Here is a 13568-nt window from a genome sequence, read left to right as displayed (position 1 = left end):
TGCCGCCTGCTGGTTAGCAGTCATCTTCAGGAAATGAGTATATGATAGTCCCCTTATTTTCTACCCCTTTTTTTGTATAACATATTTTTTACTACTATTACTAACACATTTGCATGTCGATAAATAACTATCCACAGTCGTCTGTACTATTTAGCGTACAACTTTGAACGGTAAATCTCGGCAAATTTGTATACTACCCATCTGGCGTTCAAACTACTTACTGGGACACTTGACTCGTGTAATAGCACTTCTCGGTAGATTTCTGCTCATTATTCAAATCAGTAACGCAACACCTTTTTACTTTTGTCAAATTTCTAATATACTGACCATCGCATCAACCATCTATCACTGTACATTCTGCAATCATTGATCACTCGACGTTCTCGTGAGACTGGTCAAATATTTAGTAAACAGTTAAATGTTCAATCGTTTAGCAGTTTAAAATGATCTATTTCGAATGGTTTTAGACATGTCTAGTCCCGTTACCCTTACCGTGATAGGCCTTCCGTTATTCAACGAAATCTACTGTCCCATACACGCGCCTTATTTCCCTCCCTCTCTCTCTCTTTATCTCCCCACCACTCCGCTCGGTTCTCCCTCCCGATGGCAGGTGCCCCTAGATTCTGGCAACGCTTCTCGCAACTGAGGCAGCGGGACAGTTTTCATACGGCGCACCTTCCTGCCAATCGAGTCGAATACCGAATAGTCCGGATTTGCGAGCCTGTGCATTACGCGGTTCGCGTATCTGTCTGCTGGATCGAATTGTTTCACCGCTTCTCTGTTTATTGCGTGCGCGTAAACAACCGTGTCGATCAGCAAAGGTGCCTTTATGTGAAAGTGTCGACAGGTAGAGTGGATTACGGCAACCCGTACGATCAATTGGTCGTCGTATAAAAAAAGAAAAAGGAAAACAATACTTCACGCTCATCGCACCGCATTTCTCGTGCTGCTTCCTGTTTCCCTTAGTTTTCTCTTTTCTCTCGTTCGATCATAATGAGGTGCCTTTGATTCAATAGCAAATCGTAACATGCAGGGAATCAATTAATGCGGAAACCGCGATTCACGGAACGGCAAACAAAGAACAGCTCGTATAAAGTAAATGGTAGGGAAATTTTAATTGATTCATCTCTCATGGGTCTTATGCGGTAGTTCCGAGGCGTGTTGAAAGCACCGAACGTGCATAAATACAGTAATTCTTACCACTTTCTAATGCACGATATGCTAAGTTTATGCTTTTCCCTGGTTTTTGTTTTGCACGACACTTCGTTAAAGTATCATAATTGAAGTGATTAACGCTATTGCTTGCTCGTGGAGTAATTAATTCGATACCGCCTAAAGGCTTCTTAATTTGATCGCGGCGATAAAACTAAAGCTTGCAATTAAAAGTAACGATGCAGATTTATTTCCAAAATTTTTAACATCTGGAAAAGATTATTTAATCTATTCAATTATAAACGCAATATTCAACTACCTTGAATATTATTATTTGATGTGTTTCTCTCTTTCTCTCTCTCTCTTTCTCTTTGTCCCTTTCTTTCTCTTCCATTTACATGAATTTTGATTTTTGAATGCAATTAAAATCATGCTTCCTTTGCAATAATTAGTGTTGATATAAGAAAGTCATGTTCATTTCATATAATGAAACGTTCAGTTCCACTTAGTACATAAACGCTGATTGTTATTTAATATTTACGAAACGATGAAATTTATCGTATCAACGACATGCCACTATTGTAAAGCATTTAGACCTAAAACGCGATCATTTAGGTCATCGCGATGAAAAGTCGCGCGTACTTGTTTCGCTCACGATTTTATTTCGTCAATCCGTTTGCTTTTGATTTTTACGTGAATTATTGTCCCGTTGAATTTGACTTTTGCTAGGATCAGCACACGCAAGACCAGCTTCGATTTTCTATTTGGCTGCTTTCCAACTAATACGGTAAAACCAAAGACGCGAAAACTTTTTAATTTATCGCCGTAGGGAAAATAACGATTGTGCCCGTTAGCCCGCATTTCATTCTCCCTACAGAGGCCTACCCTTTCTAAAGATGCATCGTGCATTTAAATTGTCAGGCAAAATCGGCCAGAAAATATAGATTTCACTCGGCCGACTAAATGAAACAAAGGCTCTTCTTTAAATTGCTCCGTTTCCCTTGCGAATGATAACTTGATCGTTTGCAACGAGTTTCCTTTTGTCTTGCCTTTTTTTTATTATACCCTTGCCACCCCATTAAAGCGTCGCGATCACGATAGAAATATACAATTACGATTATTCGACTAAATTCAAACAATACCTATATTTCATTTACTCAACTCAAATTTATATCGTTCTCTGATATTAATTTTTCATGAGCATAATACGCGGAAACGTTACCTCATCAACCGTTGTTAAAATCACGAAGTCACGATCGCTGGAAATAATACACTCTCGAATCCTTTCTAGCACGGGGTAGTGGAATAAACGCTTTGTAAATTGCTCGTCTAGATAGGTCCCGATGGAAAAAAACAGAAGTATAGAAACGCACATGCTATGACACACTTGAAAAAGAATTTCGCGGCTATCTGTTTGATCAAGATTTATGGCACAAAGCGTTTCATTTTTTTCCTTTTATTCGGTCTCTGCGTTTTCGTTTAAATAATGAACAGGAATGCGAGCAGAAGATAAAGATGTAGAGTAACGGATTTTTTTTATTACACGACAGTGTTTGCATAATTAGAAACCTCAATAGTGTATTTTCATAGCTTTTTATAATCATCCGAAGTGGTGCTGTAACATGTATGGAACGTTATTAAATAAAATCGAAGGCAAGAAACAGGCTAGTGACATCTAAAACAAGGGAGAGAAGAAAAAAATAGATGAGAAAGACGGTGGTTTACGAATCTGAGTGCATCTTTCGTGAAATGTGTATCGCAAGTAGGAACATGTTGTCTCAAGTATACCGTATTCTAAGAATCACGATCGACGACTCCGAAGGTTTCAATTAGGCGTCGTAATCAAGTAAATCAGAACTCGTAACTGCATCGACAATCCATCTTCAATAATGATGCTGAAGGAGGGACGCGATGGTGGCTTCGAACGAAACTGTTGTCCAACAATAAGATCATCGGGGAGCGAGCTTGAGAGACGAAAGATAAGGGAAGATCGTCGAATCGTCTTAAACGTGTCGGCCGATTAAACTGATAGATACTTTTATCGTAAATCTACGATTTTCTGCCTGTGACTCGAGGGAATTTCGCGTGCAATAACGTAAACTGGCACCATGGGGAATGGCATGAATAAGGTGAGAAGGAACATTATAATGAAATCTTATTAAAACTCTCTACCGTTTTAATTGTCCGGGAAGGAAAGTAAAATAGCGGGATGAAAAGAAAGTCGGAACGAGAGGGAAAATACGTTCGCGACATGCAAGAGTAATTTGGTAAAGCGTAATTATGTTAATTGTTCGAAGGTAAAACTGGTGCTCGATTTCGTTGTTTAACGTTGCTTGTCATGTGCATTATTTGCGTAGAACATGCTAACGATACACGTGCTTCTACATTTTATTTCCTCGGTTGATATCCGTGCATATTGTAAGATCGCCGCATCGCTGTCGCTAATTTTATCTGTCCTAGATACTGAAATTTCAGAGACATCGTTCCTCTCGTATTCTACATGCGACACTTAAAATACTTTCTTTCCACGCTGGTATGTTCAACTACGATAGACGGTAGTTGTTATATTAGTGAACTAGTTTGATCGTTTATCGAAAACTTGTGAAAGTAATCGCCAGATCGACGGGTCTAACACTTATTGTCAGGAGGCGTCCGTACGGTGCATAATATCGGCCGGAGATACACATCGAGATTTCGGTCGATGGTCCCGATGAAAAGTTAAGAGCTCTACCTTTGTTCCCGTGTTCGATTAGAGACAGCACCTCACTTAAGAATACGGGATCGATTAAATGATTACCACGGGACTCACCTGGCCGTACGCGTTTGAGTGATCATTCACGAAGATGAATGATTAACAGTGAAGCACCTGCATCAAAAAGCTGTTCTATCGATTTTTTTTCAATGCTATCTCAGCGTTCGCACGTATTTCAAGTGCCGCTCGACTTTTTTCCTCTCTCTCTTTCTCTTCACGCTAATTGCAATAGAAGAAGCACCAACTCGATGGTAAACGCGAAACGAACGTTCCCGCGTCAGTTTCAAGCGTCGCTCGTTATGAATCTAACGATTCTGAAAATGAATGCGATTCGCGCGGAATAAACTTTAAATGCTAATTAAATCCTAATTATTTAGAGAGAGAATACCACTTGCGTGTTACCTATCGGTAGCCAGGCTCCATGTACATTTTATGTCGGCAGGTTCTTCCCGGTCTTTACATCGGGAATTACCATGATAGTAAGGACTCTGACCAATTGGAACGGTTCGAAATCACCCATATTCTGGCGATTCACGATACTGCACGACGATTGCATTCCGTGAGTATGCGAAAATATTAAACTCTCTCTTGCGTCAACCGATAACGAACTACGCAAACTAGTATAACATGTTATTTCTAGGATAAACATTATTTGTGTATATTGGCGTCGGATAGTCCAGATCAGAATTTATCACAGTATTTCTCCTTGTGCAATGATTTCATTCACGCTGCACGCCTACGCGGTGGGAACGTGCTGATACACTGGTGCGTAATGATCTTGATTCGCGTCCAGCTCTTTTGATATTTAAATCTTCCTCTTAAGAAAAAGAGATGCGAAGTGTTTAATTTAAAACGATTATCATCTCAACAGCGTTTATCGGACCGATATTCGGTTTCAGCTTAGCCGGTATGTCGAGAAGCGTCACAGTAGCAGTGGCCTATATTATGAGTACCACCAATCTTTCATGGAAGGAGGCACTTAAAGTTGTCAGAGTAGGCCGTTCCATTGCCAATCCAAATGTCGGTTTTCAGCAACAGCTGAAAGATTTCGAGTCCACCCGATTGCACGAGGTATTCAAATTGATGTTTAAAGGGACAAACTTTTTCGAAAGATATTGCATCGCACGGTAGATCTTCGATAGATATTCGATCATGAGTTTTTTGTTTTTTTCTTTTTTCGAGCAAAAAGGGACTTGATTGTTTATTAATTAAAAGAAATAGCTTGGATAGTTCGAATTGGTTTGATTTATGCAGGAGCGACGTAGATTGAAGGAACGATTCCCAAGCTTGGCACTCGCGGAATCCGATGCAGAAGAGTGCCGTACTACTTTAAGAAATTACGAAACCATGGCACTGGCACGAGAAGTGTGCGAGGGGAAATGTGCCATGGGCCGTCCTTGTCCGACTGGGCTATGTAGGCAACCTTCCAAAAGGTTTGTTAGTTTTTTCTGCTATCCCGACCAACTTGAGCCTCTTTGTAAATGTCAGATAATACGCATCGCGGTTGATCTTTCGTTTCTTCTTCCACGGTATTTGAACGATTTGTAAATAAAACGAAAGTAGGAGATGGCGACTGGTAATTCGTTACGTTTGGCATTCCTTTGTGCGTACAGGAGCCCAAGGAGAAAACCATCTACAGGTAGCACAAGCAACCTGAGCTCTGGTAGAACTCCACCGCAGACACCGAGATTGTTACCATCCGCACCGCCTTCACCTGCTATGCACAGATCAACCAGTGTGCTCTCAACATCGAGACCAAGAAGCGGCCCTGCTGGCTTGCATTACTATACAGGAGGATCCGCGCCACCTTCAAGGTATGCTCGAGTAGGGAGCATTTTTTATTTAAGATACATGAACAATTCCCTTGTTTTCCCGACGTCACATCTTCCAGGGCGGTGTCGAGAGTCGATCTGTCGTCGGCAGTGGCTTGCAGCAGTAGCAGCACGAGTTTAACGTCGGTGGGTAGATCGGGACTATCTAGTAGCAATTGGAGATTAGCGGCTGGATCGGCGCCGAACACACCAAGACCAACACCACCGGTTTCACCGCAACGTTGGCCAAGACGAGCCTCTACTCGACCAACACCACCTTTGCCAATATCCCCGGAAACTCCATCGACGACGACGTAGCGTTTGAGGAATTATGCTTCGTTCTCGACTTTGCCCGAGTAACCACGACCCCGATTTGCTCAGCGAGCATGTTCTTGCCTACCAGTCATTGCTGATGCCCGACGATGCGTGTGCTACCGTATCAGCAGAAGCTCGATATTTCGTTGCGATTGTGTTGCGTGATAGAAAGGGAAAACAGCGCAATGCATGCTGAGAATAATGCCCGAGAGATTTTCGGTAACAAGGCAAGCTATATTTTAAGCTTTCCGGATCAACGCCCGATCGCAGTAATTTCCTTCTAAACGAGTCTTTCAGCGAGCTGCACCGCCACGAAGATGCAAAGATATTTTGGATAACGTTGTAACGCGGAGCGTATACGAATCACATCGTTTCTACACTTATCTAGTTGACCACAGCGAAGGGACTAACGCGAAAAGTTTTATTATACAAATAATTCACGGTCGTAAGTTCAGGAACGCGTGCGTATCGATTGCAATAAAAGAATTAGCAAGGTAAAAGCTATGCCAGTTAATACGTACATAGGGAAACGCTTGTAACGTTGCATTAGCAATTTAATTGAACGTTACACACGGAACCGCACAAGATATTACTTTTCTTTCGACCGTTCAAAGCGAACGTGTGAAATAGAAATCGGATGCGAGCGTTGCCGACGTTCGATCGGCAATTATCTCGTAACGTGGTTGTTTGCATGGAAATGAATCGCGTTTCGAATATTTAAAACGCTGACACGAATGTTAACCGACCTGATGATGATTTCGAAGGCGCGTGATAGCGATCACCGACAATCTTGCGTATGATTCTAGAACTCTTGTTAATTAACGTTTTTTTTAAAGCGTACGATAAAAATTATTTACGAATGAACGACAAAGCTACGAAGAATAACCGATCAATCGAACTGTCCAAGCGGATTCTTCCTTTAAATCACTTAGAAAGAAAATGTTACTCGTAGAAATATCTCGATTACTTTCCCAAGAGTATCGTTACTATTCAAGAAATTAAACCGTAGAATTCGCTGTTAGAGGTACAGAAAATCATTGCATCGCTGACGGAAATGCATGGTGTTTGTTGCGCTAGTTACTTAATCTCGTTAGCAAATTATTATGTTAATTGATCATTATACCGGTTGTCCATATTGTTTCCAATTAGTTTATCTGTCGATCAACTGGAACAGCTTACGAGTTTTGGTACAATGCATTTTCGATTCGTGTTGAATGCCACGAATCGTTCTTAAATCATTATTTCCCTTCGTCGAATCGAAGTACGATCTTCGCAATGTTTCCTGTTTTTGCGTTTAAAAGTTTGTAGAGATGTAACAATCGTAGCTAGTATAGTTTCGAGAAAGCATAAAGAAACGAATTATCGCTAAAGTTAAAAAGAAACATTCTCGTTTGCTTGATTGAAAAACGAGAAAAAACGAAAAGAACGCGAGCCGTTGTTCCTCGAATCGTTCTGTTAAGTTTGTTCGTAACCGTCCATTGCAGTTGTTGGATTTGTAGCGAAAGCCACGCTGTTTAGCGCAAGTTGTTGATCCAAAAACAAAGCATATACATATATACGCGCATTACACATATATTTAAAAAGGGTGCGATTATGAAAGTATTTTATGCACATGAACCGCAATCAGGTTGAGCCACCTACAGACACAGCAGTCGTTCACCGAACAACAGCATGTTAACACTTGAACTTTTTCATTATTTCGTCGCACAACTTTATTATCCGGTTGCACACTCAGTTTTAAATGCGTCGCGCAACAATTTTCTAAGATAACGAACAGATATGACGATTACCATGTCACGGGTGTCTCGTTTTCAGATGGTTTCTGCGTGTGCATAAAATTACGCTTCCACGTTGCACACCTTGTATGCATATACACTTTGTAGGCATACGTTGTTGCAAACGGATTTCAGAAAATTTTATAACTTGTTGGCAATTGGTGATTATTATGCGACTATGTCGTAGATTAGGTAGAGACGTTGTTACCTTTTCGTGCGCCGACGTACGATTCGCGCGACGAGTGAGATGAAAAAAAAAGAAGAAATGAATTCGCGAGCAGAACTTTGATATCATCCCTCCTATCACTGAAGCATATTTTTTTGCGATCCACTATAATAGAAACATTTATTTTTCTAGGATCATTGGATTTATCATAGGACTAAAACAGAAGAATCAATTTTAGAAGGTAGATACAAAGTGCGCAGTTAAAGGAATATCTATAAGAAGCGCTCTTTTCACTCATATTATTATATAGCGTTATTCAATCCAGATAATGATCCTAACGATTTCGCTCGGTAAATTGGAAGGAGTATTTTGAGCCAAGTTGTTGAGATCATTTTCTTAATATAAATTGCACTCCTTTGAGAGGAATCTGTTCGTCAGAGCCTGTACAAACTGATGAAATGGTAAAAATTATATCGACCGCTTATTTCGCTGCATCTATATGCGCACTTATCAATTAATATCGTTAATTGTTGCGGTAGATAGAACGAGCAATAACGTAGACAATTGTAATGATTTTAAAGCATCATTTAGTAATCGAGATTAATTTTGTCAACCTCGATGAGACCAGTTATCGTTTCTATCAGTTCAAAGGAGTACGAATATGATAATGTTTTAAAAATTCATGAAATATTTTTTATAAAATTGTTTTCAAGATTTTGCTCGATAATCGACATATCGCTGTTACATTAATTAAATATACATACAAGTACACACAATGCTTGACCATTTAAATACGAAGAATTTGTAGATAAAGAAATTCTTCATCACGAAACGCATAAAATTATGTCAAGCTCAACATCCTTTTATTTTAAGGTTTTTATTTCCACGTGCAACGATATACTTTAGTACAATTCCAACAGACAGTGAACAATTCCGCATGTTCATATTCTTTATTCGATGTTTGTGCTGTATACAATTTTCGGTTGTGACTGCGGAAACAGTAGAATACGTAAAAAAGGCAAATGAAAGAAGAAAATGAAAACACTTTTAAATTGGAGAACAACAGAACTTAACTACACTTAAAAGGATAACTTTTGAAAACAATTTAAGTCGCAGTTTTTTTTTTTAAATATTCAGTACATAATAATGACGACGAAAATCAGGGATCAAATATAAAATATTATATATTATTTTTTTAAATGTACACGATAAAAGAAAACCCGAGGAAACAAAATAATATAAGAATGATGAAAATATGTTTCTGTTTTAAATTTCTACGTTTTTATTTACATTTATTTTTCTGAAAAAAAGTTTATGATAATCAAACTTGTTTTCTAGCGACTTATGCTTTCAAAGTTATCTAGGCTTTTATTATACGTGGTATTAATAACTTTCGGGATTTTGTTATTAAAAGATATATAACATTTTTTTGAAATTCATGGTGTCTAATATTTTTATATTTTCCCTACAAAACAGCAAGAATTTCTTTTAAAAATAATGTATTTTTGTTCCATTGAATGCAAAAATGAAAATTTGGTTTGGAAAATTTTGATATAATTAATCAAAATATATAGCCCTCTTCTTAAATTACCATTGCGGTATATGTATTTTTTGCTATCAAAATGAATGATACAGTATCAAAATGGAAAGTGTTATAGTTTCATAACATTTATAACTAAAAATGTGACTTCATTTTGTTTGATAACAATAAATAGACATCAGATGGCGGGACGTGTGAATACTTTTTAAACGTGGGAGTTTCCCATTTAGAAGAATGGAATGTATATGCATACATCTGATTAGCGAAGGATAAGCGACAGAAAAGGAAATACCTAATAAATCGTGTTTATTACGGTTAATTGTATTTATAAGTTTGCGGTATCAAAATGTAAAGAGTCTACAATTATTTAGTGATAATTAAAATAGAGAAAAGCAATGGATGAAAAAGGAATTTAACCTGTTACTCGAGAACAGTGTGTGACACTTTGTAAGGTCGTTGTCAATTAATGATGGGGGTTGTTTGAAGGGTTAGCCAGTACTTGAGAACAGTAAGCACAATGATAAATTTGTTTGTAATAATGCGCGATAAATATTATTTCATGGAATGAGTTCTTCTCCTATTTCGGTATCTCTCTGCGTTATTCGCGTCGAGATTGTTGACGAGGATTCCGAAGAATCGAATGGTAATTATTTTACGTGCATTTTATATTAAAACAATAATTTTCATCTGTTTCTTAATAACTTTTATTATATTTACTTTTATAACGAATAGCTTCAAGTGATCCTTCTGTTTACGAATCCTTTCGAGGTTATGTCACTTGTCACAACAATGTTATATTATTACATTTTAGTGTGAAACTTATGTAATTTTAAAAATCAAATAGTTGTTCGCACACAAATAATAATAGAATTTTTTTAACAAGTAGATTTTAATCTACATAGTTGCGTATGTACAAGTGTGCGTACAATTTATACAATATTGACCATTGTTGCACATTTTTTCTTTAAAAAATACTTATCATATTAGATTAAAACTCTTCAATTTCGAATTTCGATTAAAATTTTTCAAAGACAGTCTCAAATAGTTAACACGTACAGATTACTAAAGAAATACATTAAGAGTACAAAGAAGATCATACCTTGTTTGTATCATGATTAATTCACAGTGGATTTCGTAATCCAGGCGCAATGGCTGCCAAGATGAGGGGTTACAGAGAACCGAGCAAGATAAACATGGAAAATTGCACAAACCTTACAGAGAAGCAAGACTCTTCGCTTCCTTCCCAAGGAACTAGTAAATCTAGCTCTACTTCTAGAGCTAACTCTGAGGAAAATACCTATGATGATTCTGAGATAGCTGGTGCAAGCGCTTGTGCGTGTGATCAAATAAATTTTATCTCTGGAAATCCATTTGTTGAAGTAACTAAAGGAATCATACACTTGTACAAGGAAAAGTATGCATTGCACTCTAATCATTAAATTAAATGATTTAAATGATAAATTTCACAATGCCTATAGCAATAATTAATGACATTAATAACTTCCAGCAAATTGACAGATATACATCATGCAGCAGAACGTACCCAAACAATCTGCATTTTATCAGTACCAGCTACAATGACCTGTCACGATCTGTTAAGGTTCACAGCGCCTTGTCATCAAGATGTTCGACACTTTAGAATACTTAGAGATGGCAGTCCTAATCAATACATGGCATTAATTACCTTCAAATCTGCTGTATTATAATGGATTCAATCTGTTTTTATATCTATTGATGACACACTATTATAATATAAAATTTCATATAATATTTCAGAGTGCAGCTACAGAATTTTATGGTTCTTTTAATGGCACTCCATATAATTCCTTTGAACCAGATATTATATGCCACATGGTGTTTGTATACAGTGTTGAAGTGACCTATAATGCAATGCCTTTATCTGGGCATACAGAATTACCACTTTGCCCAGTTTGTTTAGAGAGAATGGATGAAAGTGTAGATGGGATTTTAACAATTTTGTGCAATCATACATTTCATGCAAGTTGTCTAGCTAAATGGGGCGACACTTCTTGCCCAGTTTGTAGATACGCTCAAACACCAGAATCCTTTGCGGATAGTTACTGTATGGAATGCAGTATGTAAATATTTTTTTCGACACTGAAGAGTATAAAAAATAAAAGTAACAAGAATAAAAATAATGTAAATATTTTTTCCAGACACTGGAGAGAGCAACGATGCTCTATGGATCTGTTTAATATGTGGACATATAGGTTGTTCACGATATCATCAGGGTCATGCTTTTCAGCACTATCGCGAGACGCATCATTGTTATGCTATGCAACTAGGGAATAACAGAGTTTGGGATTATGTTGGGGATAATTTTGTTCACCGATTATTGCAAAATAAAGATGGAAAAATGGTTGAAGGTGGTCCTACAGCAACCAAGGCTGAGGGTGCTGCAATGGAGGAAAAAGTGGATTCCGTTCAGCTGGAATTCACGTATCTTTTAACGTCGCAGCTAGAAACTCAAAGGCAGTATTTTGAGGATAAATTAGCGCGATTAGAACAACATTCTATGTTGCAAACTACAGAACTTAGAGAAAAGTTGGGTCAAGTATCAGAGGAAAATGCCAAGGTTAAGGTAAATGTTCTTTAACACATACCTCTTTGCAAAATAAAGAAAGCGAATTCACTGTCTTATTATATAATTCAGGAACAATTAGCAACATTAAGTCGAGAAAAACAAAATGTGGACAAACGATTGCAACAAGTTAGTAATAAATTAGTACAAGTACAGGCAGAACTAACTGAAGAAAAAGAACTGAGAAAGGCATTAGAATTAAATCAAGCTTCTTGGCAAGATAAGTATAAAACCTTGCAAGATGAAATGACCGAATATCAGAAAACAAAGCAGACGGAAGTCACTAACTTAAAAGAACAGGTTCAAGATTTAATGTTTTATCTTGACGCTCAGAATAAAGTTGAAAATTCAGAATTAAGAGAAGAAATCGCGTCAGGACGTATAGTGATCCCGGAAACCTCTAATTCTGCTAAGAAAAACACCCGACCATCTAAATCTCGTAAAAAACGTTGATGTTCACCGATGTTCTGTATAAAGAAAATTAAGTTTTCGATCGTGTCTAAATATTAGAAATTGATTTTGTACCATGTTTTTAATTGTCAAAATAAAGATCTGAATTTTTTATTGATTTTAAACAGTAGGAATCTTGAAATATAACAATGTAGAAACGATGATCAAAGCTATAAAGACCGTTGAAGTTTAATATAATTTTCGAATGAATTTAAATAAATATAAATTTTCAAAAACATATCTTTTATAATATTTGATAAGCTTCAATGTTGATTTTCTTTTTTTAGGCATAAAATGAATACCTCTTCAATAAAATTTATGCTATAGATATATACACGAAATTTGCAAAATCTATAATACCTGTAAAAGAGAGAGATATATAGAAAAATATTTGTTCATATTTATTATTTTTCCCCAGCGCGATATTTGAACTAAATTATAAAAATAATAAATTTTTATTTCGTTGACTCAACTATAACAGAATCAATCCGATGGTACCACTGTTCAGTAAATTATAACGTTTTACATAACGCGCAACAATGAATACTGTAGTTCTTTATCAATATTTTCTATATGTAAGAAATACTTTTGAGATGAATGTAATTCCACAAATATAAAATATATTAAATCCTAGAAGAAACAGTATATAAAAACAATAAAATTTTATACATAGGTTGCACATTTTCAGATTTAAAATTGATGAACTTGTATGAACAATTGAAAATTCTATTTCACACTATATATGTAGTGTATTAAAGTTGTTATTCAGTTTTATCAATAAATATTCTAATAATTATAGTATTAATTACTAAGTGTACTTTAAATTGCGTTATATCTACTAATTCATGAAACAATTAAATAATCAGGTAATACATACTAATATGTATATATGTACATTTAATATCATTTTCTTAAAACTAATCTCTTAATTATTTCATAAAATGGAAAGTAAATTATAGATTTTTTTTGTCTTTTTAATCAATAACACATTTATCCCAAACATTT

General features: G+C 36.6%; 2 protein-coding genes across 5 annotated transcripts; both read left to right on the top strand.

Annotated features, from left to right (window-relative positions):
• The first annotated feature begins 151 nt into the window (after positions 1 to 151).
• On the top strand, positions 152 to 7377 carry LOC143424091 (uncharacterized). 3 transcript variants are annotated; one of them, XM_076895916.1, is made up of 8 exons: positions 152 to 847; positions 2763 to 3281; positions 4347 to 4463; positions 4545 to 4669; positions 4804 to 4975; positions 5159 to 5337; positions 5518 to 5718; positions 5796 to 7377. In XM_076895916.1, the coding sequence occupies exons 2-8, from the start codon at positions 3261 to 3263 to the stop codon at positions 6031 to 6033; spliced, it is 1053 nt and encodes a 350-aa protein (XP_076752031.1). In that variant the 5' UTR covers positions 152 to 847; positions 2763 to 3260; the 3' UTR covers positions 6034 to 7377. The 3 variants fall into 3 exon arrangements, with proteins under 3 accessions (XP_076752031.1, XP_076752028.1, XP_076752029.1); XM_076895913.1 differs by having other exon boundaries at positions 2743 to 3281; XM_076895914.1 differs by having other exon boundaries at positions 152 to 1095; positions 2743 to 3281.
• A 2325-nt stretch (positions 7378 to 9702) lies between these two features.
• LOC143424084 (BRCA1-associated protein) lies at positions 9703 to 12691 on the top strand. 2 transcript variants are annotated; one of them, XM_076895894.1, is made up of 6 exons: positions 9703 to 10154; positions 10655 to 10925; positions 11019 to 11208; positions 11288 to 11606; positions 11689 to 12113; positions 12186 to 12691. In XM_076895894.1, the coding sequence occupies exons 1-6, from the start codon at positions 10076 to 10078 to the stop codon at positions 12564 to 12566; spliced, it is 1665 nt and encodes a 554-aa protein (XP_076752009.1). In that variant the 5' UTR covers positions 9703 to 10075; the 3' UTR covers positions 12567 to 12691. The 2 variants fall into 2 exon arrangements, with proteins under 2 accessions (XP_076752009.1, XP_076752010.1); XM_076895895.1 differs by having other exon boundaries at positions 9704 to 10154; positions 10638 to 10925.
• Positions 12692 to 13568: the final 877 nt, after the last annotated feature.

The sequence above is a fragment of the Xylocopa sonorina genome, chromosome 5 (assembly GCF_050948175.1).
Source record: "Xylocopa sonorina isolate GNS202 chromosome 5, iyXylSono1_principal, whole genome shotgun sequence".
Taxonomy (NCBI): Eukaryota; Metazoa; Arthropoda; class Insecta; order Hymenoptera; family Apidae; genus Xylocopa; species Xylocopa sonorina.
The sequence above is the reverse complement of the archived record's forward strand: the minus strand, read 5'-3'. Positions and strand labels throughout refer to the sequence as shown.